The sequence below is a fragment of the Echinops telfairi genome, unplaced genomic scaffold, assembly GCF_000313985.2.
Source record: "Echinops telfairi isolate 266 unplaced genomic scaffold, ASM31398v2 ScPeMD7_655;HRSCAF=1070, whole genome shotgun sequence".
In the NCBI taxonomy this organism is placed as follows: domain Eukaryota; kingdom Metazoa; phylum Chordata; class Mammalia; order Afrosoricida; family Tenrecidae; genus Echinops; species Echinops telfairi.
In genome coordinates, this window is record NW_022104553.1 from 28,049,872 (window position 1) to 28,058,432 (window position 8,561).

The 8,561-nt window shown below is 52.9% G+C and overlaps 1 protein-coding gene across 1 annotated transcript in view; it reads left to right on the top strand.

Moving 5' to 3' along the window:
• Positions 1-6,550: 6,550 nt before the first annotated feature.
• Positions 6,551-8,561, top strand: part of CADM4 (cell adhesion molecule 4) — a 21,673-nt gene continuing 19,662 nt past the window's right edge. The window contains exon 1 of the mRNA XM_013006600.2: positions 6,551-6,632. Coding sequence (XP_012862054.1) covers positions 6,551-6,632 — 82 coding nt within the window. The remainder of the gene's footprint in view (positions 6,633-8,561) is intronic.

Genomic DNA, 8,561 nt, shown 5'->3' on the forward strand with positions numbered 1-8,561 from the left:
AAACCTTGGGTCTCTCTCCCGCCATGCAGTCAACTCCGACTCCTAGTGGCCCCTAGGGGACAGGGTAGAATGGCCCCTGTGGGTTGCCAAGACTGGAACTCATTACGGGAGTGGAAAACGCTGTCTCTCTCCTGAAGGAGCGGTTGATGGGTTCGAAGGCTGACGTCGATGTGTAACCACTCCGTGTAACCACTCCGTGACTGGGGCCCCTGGCCTCCGTAACCAATGTGTAACCACTCCGTGACTGGGGCCCCTGGCTGTCCCTCTGTTTGCTCATCCCTGTCAGTGAGTTCCCACTGTGTTTGTCCTTTCCTGCGTCAGGCTCATTTTGCTAAGAACATCCCAGGCCTCGTCTTTCTCCCGAGCCCTGCGTCTGGGCTTCAGTTCTCTGGAGGGCTGTATGGTATTCCACGGGGAGCACAGAACACACCACAGTTTGTTCATCGGTCACCCGGGGATGGCCACATTGGTTGTTCCCACCTTTTAGCTACTGTGCAAACTGCTGCAAGAGACGTTGGTGTCCAGGTTCTTGTGTGAGTTCCCACCTTCCCTTCTACTGAGAGTCTGTCCTGTGCCCTGGTTCGGGGCACCAGCAAGTTTTCCCACCGTGGCTGCCCCACGTGACATGCCTACCAGCAACGGATGGGGGTTCTCCTCCTGCAGCGATCTCGTTGTCTGTGTTTTTGGTCACTGCCATCCTGCTGGGGGTGAACTGATAACTCACCAATGTGCCTTTGATTGGCATCTTCCTGATGGCTGATGAGGGGCCCTGCTGGCAGTGGTGACGCATTTGGGCTGCTAACTGCAAGGCCAGCAGTTTGAAACCAGCAGCCGCTCCTCGGGAGGAAGACAAGGTTTTCTACTTCAGTGAGGAGCTCCTGTTAGGTAGCAGAACAGGGACCAGGGTGTCCACCAGGCAGGCGCCAATTCAGGCCCCGAGCCAAGGGGGTCCGGTACACCTGGGGGGTGGGGCAGTACACCTAGGAGGCCGGTACACCTGGATTGGCCCAATCCAGGCCAGGTGGGCTTAATTCAGCCAATGGGATCAACGAGTACTATGGATCATGCCTCCCAGCAGAAGGTCCTAAAAACTGGGAAGTGGAGACTACCGCCCTCTTTTTCCCTCTGTTCTGCTTTCCACTCGGCCATGTTGTGTTCTCTCTCAGCTGCAGGTCGCCATGTGGGGAGCGTGGGAGTGTGCAGTCCCATGTTCAGTTAACTATAAAACCTGAAACTTCTATCTTTTATAAAAACTCACTTGGATCACAAACCATGCTTCGGCGTGAATTTCTTTCTGGTGCAAAGCCAAGAATCCAGGTACTTCCCACCCGGGGAAATCTAACATTCCCATCTGGGAAACGTACAGGGGTACTTCTACCCTGTCCCATGGGGGTCACAGTCAGTTGGAATTGACTCGATGGCAGTGAGTTTGAAGGGCTTTTTTATCATACCTTGTCGTGCTGGTGAAGAATATTGAAAGCATCATGGGATGCCCAAAGAATCAACAAGCCTGTCTGGGAAGAAGTACAGCCAGAATGGTCCTTAGAAGGCAGGATGATGAAACTTTTGTCCCACACACTTTGGATACATGATCAGAAGGGACCAGTCCCTGAGGACATAGTGGGTTGTGCATTGCGCTGCCAACCACGAGGTCAGTAGTTCAAAATCACCGCCTGCTCTGAGGGAGAAAGACGAGGCTTTCTATTCCTGTCTACAGTTACAGTCTCAGAACCCCACAGAGATGGTCCTCTCCTGTCACGGTAGTCAGAACGGACTCACTGACACTGAGTGAGTCCCCGGAAAAGGACATCCTGCTTGGAAAAGTGGAGGGGGCACTGAAAAGAGAGAAACTCAGTGACACAGATGGACACAGTGGCTGCAGCAGTGGGCTCATGCATACCAATTGTCAGGAGGGTGCAGGGCCAGGCAGGGTTTTATTCTATTTCACATCCAGTGGTGAGGTAGTTAGTTTATTGTGCCAACCTGGCCGATAAACACAGGTGGGGTTCATTGAAGGGCGGAGGGATAAATGGCTCAGTGAGCCTCGCCTTTCTAGTTCTCAGGTCTCTTGCTTTGTGATGGTCGGACCAGGGTGCAGCTGCCTTAGTCAATTCCCTGCTTCAGCTGGCCAGGCTCACTTCCTGTAAGACATCCCCAAGGAGAAGCTGCATGGACCTACCCCGATGCAGCCCTGGGTGTTGGAGCAGCCGCGTGGAGACCCCTGCCAGTGCTGAGATGCTTACACGTTCACTGACTCAGCTTTCCTCCTGCAGTCGGCATCATTGCGTGGGTTTTGTGAGATGGAGGAGGACTTTGTGGATCGGTGTCAGACATATGGGCTAATGTTGGACTTGTGGGCTTGGGCAGCACTGAGTTGGGATGTTTTCTTGATGTGCACTTAACCTTTATATAAAACTCTCTCTTAGACGTGAGTTTCTGTGGAATTGTTCCTCTAAAGTACCCAGACTTTAGAGTACAAGACTCAGTAGAGAGTTTCCAAGGGAGTGAGCTAAGAGAGAGAAGTGTCTCCCGCCTCCAAGGAGGACATCCAGCAGTTCCCAGAATTCTCAGGAGAAAGCCATGGCCTCACAGACGCCTTATTGGCTATGACCCGATTGACAGACTAGACTCCACCCCTTTACTTAATCCTCTTAAGTCCCAAATTGACACCACATTCTGTAACTACCACAGTGAGGCAGCTGGTTAAGCAATGGGCTGATAACTGAGAAGTCAGTGGTTCAAACCCACCAACAGTTCCACAGGAGAAAGATGAGGCTGCTTCTGTAAAGATTCACAGTCTGGGGCGTTCTATGGAGCAGGTCTACTATGTCCTATATGCAGGAGTCCTCAAACTTTTTAAACAGGAGGCCAGTTCACTGTCCCCCAGAGCCGTTGGAGGGCCAGACTATGGTTTTAAAAAAAACTATGAATAAATTCCTATGCACACTGCACGTATCTTATTTTGATGTCAAAAAACAAATGGGGCAAAAGCACCCAGCGGGCTGGGTAAATGTCCTCGGTGGGCCGCATATGGCCCACGGGCTGTAGTTTGAGGACGCCTGTCCTATAGGGTCAGAGGGAGTTGGAATTGACTCAGTGACTATGGGCTTTTATGTCTACTGAGGTCAAGCATAATTTCAGATGCTGGTTGGCCATTGGGGGCCCACGTTTGAAACCTCAGACCCAGTTTTAGGAGTAGAACCCAACTCTCAATTGACCCGGGGTTTCAGAGTAGAACTGCTGTGCCCTTGGCTGTGACCTCTCAGAGACAGATCACCAAGCCTTGTATCCAAGACTCCCCAGAGGAGTTCAGAATGAAGCTTAGCCACTTGCTCCACCCAGAGACTCCAGGAAATTGTAATCTTCTGCTCCTTAAATCTTGGAATCCTCACGCTGGCAAAGCCAGGGACAAATCCTCCTGACCGCCATGTGGCGAGGAAACCCAAGCTACTCCTGCATAGACAGCTCATGGACAGGGGGCCTTGGCTGGTCCAGTCACCTAGGCCGGTGTACCAGTCAACTGAGCGGTTGAGCTACCTTAAACATAGTGGTTGAAGAAGATGGGATGGGGGGAAGCCCATCAATAGCCCAGACCCAAGGCCTTCATCCCATCCATCTCCAGTTGTTCAAGCTGTGCATCTTGGGCCCCGGGACCCTATGGCACAGATACACACCGATCCCACTGTGCCCCAATCCCTGGCCCACAGAAGCAGGAACATATGGTTGTGGTTTTAGGGCCCTGCGTTTCAAAGCATTTTGTGCTGCAGCCGGGGTTCACTAGGATGGTTGATGTTTGCTTCCATTTGCTGCTACCTCTTTCCACTCGGATCTCCTTGGGAGATGAGACTTCTTACTCGTTCACCCTCTGTGTTCCCAGGCCCTGGAAGGAGCCCAGATGGAACTTAAACATGGGGTCAGGTAAGTCTTGGACTGCCTGAGGTCAGTCGTTCAAACCCACCAGCTGCACTGCAGGAACAGGATGAGGCTGTCTGCTCCTGGGAAGGTGACTCCTTCCCTGGAGTCACTCAGAGTAGGAACTGATCTGATGGCGGTAGGTTTCAGTTCCTGAAACATGGCAGCTGATGAAAGTAAAGAGGGAAGAGAGAAAGAACGGACTACACCCTCTCCGCTGGTCCCTGACCACAGAAGGGGGGCCCATGAGACTCCACAGCAAAGGTGAGGCTCCCATGATGTTTCCTGAGCGGCTGCATCATTGTCAAAATGGAGGAGGATTGCACGTTGTCCGTGATTCCCTGCCACAGAGATAAAAAACCCAAGCCAAACTCACTGCGCGGAGACTCTATTAGGACAAGACGGGATAGAATTGTCCCTGTGAGCTTCCGAGGAGGAAACTCTTCATGGGAGTCGAACAGGAGGCGAGGATTACATCTATCTGCTGCTCTCCAGGAAGAATGTGACTACGAATGAATATGTCTTTCAGGAGCGCCTACTGCAATATCGAGGCTAGGGCTCCTTGTCCCATAATGCCCTTCAGCAGAGAGAGGGGGCTTAGGAATACGTTTCCCATAGTGCTTATCAGCAGGAGTTGAACGAAGCTAGGACTCTCTTTCCCTGAGTCCCCTTGGGATTGGAAGCGCTGATGCAATTCCCAGTCAGTCCCTAGGGGGCTCAGTCTGGTTAGTGCGCAACTACTGACTGAAAGGACGGCAGTTCGAACCCGCCCAGAGGGTCCTCAGAAGACAACCCCGGTGACCTGCTTTGGAAGGTCACAGCCTCTACCCTGCACGCCTGGGGTCACCGTGAACCAGAATCGACTCAATGGCAATGGACGACCCCAACAATATCCTCTCCCCATGATGCCCGTAGGGGTTCGATTTCACACCAACTTGATAGTACCTGTGTGGAGGGAGGGGGTCAACCTGTCCATTAGGAGGTAGCCTGGTGATGCCCCCTTGGGGGCGTGGCCTCTTCATGAGAGACGGTGAGAATTGTCTTCCTCTTCCCTAGGACCCGGTCTGCCTCCTGCGACAGCCCCACGTGGGCCACCAACACCCTGCCACGTTCCCACGGATCTTGGGTCTGTGTGGTCTGCACTCACCAGCCTGTGCACTCCCAGCTTCTCGCTTCACGAGCCCGCAGTTAAATGAGTCTGACCAGGGCTCTGGCCTGCCTCGGACCGGTGGACTTGTGTGGGGCCCGGACTGGGACATCTTCTGGATAGACGGTTCTTCCGTATACAGTTATGAATGTCACTGGTTTTGACATTTCTCTAGACCAGCCAGCCTGACACGATGCCCTACACTAGGAGTCCCAGGATAGAAAGGCACTTTCTTTTTTTTTTTTTTTAACATTTTATTAGGGGCTCATACAACTGTTATCCCAATCCATACACACATCAATTGTGTAAAGCGCATTTGTACATCGTTTCTCAAAACATTTTCTCTCCATTTAAACCCCCGACATTAGGTCCTCGTTTTTCCCCTCCCTCCCCGCTCCCCCCTCCCGCATGAGCCCTTGATAGTTTATAAATGGGTATTTTGTCATATCTTGCCCTGTCCGACATCTCCCTTCATCCACTTTTTGGTTGTCTGTCCCCCAGGGAGGAGGTCACACACAGTTCCATGTAATCGGTTCCCTCTTCCCTACCCAGAAAGGCACTTTCTATGGCAGATCGGAAGGCTAAGAATACATTTCCCACAATGCTTTACACCAAGGCTTGTGATCACTGACTCATCCTTTACAGCTCCCAAGTTGTTTTGTTGTTGTTGTTGTTGTTGTTTGGGGATCTTCGACTGCAAGAAGTAAAATCTGTTTCAGCTGACCAGCAAAGGCAGCCACCTTATTGGAAGGGGCAGTTTTCCAGGGGCAGGAAACGGTTTCTACTCTCTCATTCTCACGTCTCTGTCTCACTCTGTGTGACTGTCGGTCCCTGTGGGCTGGCAACTTTTTTTTTTCCTGTCTCTCCGACAGACTCTCTTTCTCTGCTTCACACAGAAGCAGCCCAATGTGCCCACGGAGATGTCAAGTACCGAGTCCCGGTTCTAAGATGTTAGCCACAGAACTCTGAGGGGGGCCGTTTGAGTGGGGCGGCCTCGGGTTTCCACGGCCACAGTTAGGGAAGTTCAAATGAAAGCTACCACACACCGAGTTCTAGGACACACACAGCCACCCGCTGGTCCAGGGGCGCTCAGGGTACGCGGCTCACCCGGAGCTGGGAAAATAGAATCTATGATTGTGATCCTCCTGCGGGGACACTGGGCGAACAAACACACGCACATACACATATGCACACACTCAAGGAAAACTTGCTGCTACCAACTGGCTTCCCACACAGAGTGACCCACTTAACAGCCACCCGGGTCCCGGCGTAGAACTGCTCTCCACAAGGTTTCCAGAAGGCTGCAATCTTACAGAAAGGGGCCTCCAGGCCAGTGGTGAAGCTCGCAGCGGCTAGCTGAAAGTTCGGCGGTTCGAACCCCGCCACCGCTCTGCGGGAGACTTCTGTGGTGGTCTGCTTCGGTAAAGAAGTCCAGACCTGGAAACCCAACAGGGCAGCACTGCTTTGTCCTCTGTTTTGCTGTGGATCAGAATGGATCCGCCAGAAAGCACCCGCATGGTGCGGTTTTTCCAGAAGTTCACGTGCACTGCCAAGGGTCAGCATCCAGGTGATGGTGAGGAACGAGCTGTGTTTTTGTCTTGTAAGAGGAAGCGCACCGGGTCTTTCATCCGAGGCACCGCTGCGGAAATCTTAGGATATCCCCCAGGGCTGCCTCCGTTCTACGGGATTCGTGGGCAGCACGTTGGGCAAGGCTGCGCCAAGGAAACCTTTCCACTCCAAGTGGCTGAAACCAAGGGGACACTGGTGACCTCCAATAAGGAGAGATGGCCGGGCTGACTAATTCAGGGATCCCATCAACTTCTAGAGCAGCAGTTCTCAACCTGTGGGTCAAGACCCCTTTGTGGGTTGAACGACCCTTTCACAGGGGTCACCTAAGACCATTGGACATATTTCCCATGGTCTTAGGACGCGAGACACGGCTCCTCTATCCGTCTCCAGGAGGGTTTGCCCACACGCAGGTACACCCACATGTGAGTACCCGGGTGTGAACACTGTTACCCATGCTACACCATGCTTCAAGACAACATTTCATTGATTTGTCATTAGAAAGAAATATTTCACAATACAGAATGACATGTTGTTTTTATGATGAATCACTATGCTTTAATGATGTTCCATTTGTCACAATGAAAATACATCCTGCCTATCAGATAGTTACATGGCGATCCATCACGGTAGCAAAACGACAGTGATGAAGTAGCAATGAAAATAATTTGATGGTTGGGGGGCTCCCCACCACATGAGGAACTGTATGAAAGGGTTGCAGCATCAGGAAGGTTGAGAACCATTCAGGCTGGTCTGTTTAATGGCTTCAAGGTGACTGCTGTAGCGCCAGACATCACCTGTGCATCCAGAGACAGCCACAGGGGAGCAAAATATATTCAGGACGTACTCCTGGGCCTTCCCCTACCCCCACCCCACCCTGGCCCTCTGGCTATTAGAGAAAGGGAGGAGTCCTGGTGGGATAGTGGTGACCTGTTGGGCTATAACCACAAGGTCAGTGGTTCAGAACCACCCGTCCCTCCATGGAGAAAGATGAGGCTTTCTACTCTGGTGGAGTGATAGTCTTGGAAAATGAGGGCAGTTCCACCCTGTGCTATAGGGTCCCTAGGAGTCGGCACCAGCTCCATGGCAGCCAGTGAGAACTCCTGTGATGATTTGCAGCCTCGGATCTCCGATGTCCTATAGGGCAGCTATGAGTTGGAATTGACTGAGTGAGGAGTTTTTAAGTGGTGGACAGAGTAAGGCTTTTTGGCTGTCTCTGAGCCTCTGCTTGGAGTAGTGGGTCACACCGTGAGCTGCTAACCACAAGGTCAGTGGTTCGAACCCACTCGTTTTTTATCTGATGGCCAAATAAACATGGAAGAAGGTGAGGGTTCTGACCTTCCAAGCTTTCCCCTTCTTCCGGGGCCCTAGGTCTACAGGTCCCCCAAAAGTGGGCTCGGGAGACCCCAGCCCAGGGGGAGAAGAGACTCAAGTCTGGAAGGGTGAGTCGCACCAACGGGGTACAGAAGACATAGAGAGATCAGGGTGACAAGGACATAGAGAAACAGGATCACGAAGACCAGATGGGCAGCGTGGGGAAGCGGGGTCACTATGGCTTCCCTGAGGTCCAGGACTCAGGCTCTCTCCACGTGGGTCACCTTTGGGGATGGACGACCCTCCAGGGGACTGTTTTGTTTTTTTGTTTTTTTCTGGTCAGCAAAGAGGAAGGGGCCTGATCCTCCCACCCCTACGCCTGCCTGAGTCCCAACTAGCCCTGCCCTGGGGGACCCTGGGGCCTTCCCAGCGGGGCCTGTCCCTGGACACCTTACCAGTCGCACTCACCTCTCCCAGGGCACCCTCCCCTGGTCTCCCTCAGGGCTGCCACCCTCACCCCTCTCCTCTCCCGCCCACAACACCGTCCCTTCCCCCCGCCTCCCGCGCGCCCCAGCAACACCCTCACCTTCACACCAGCACCTGGACCCTCCCGCACCCCGGC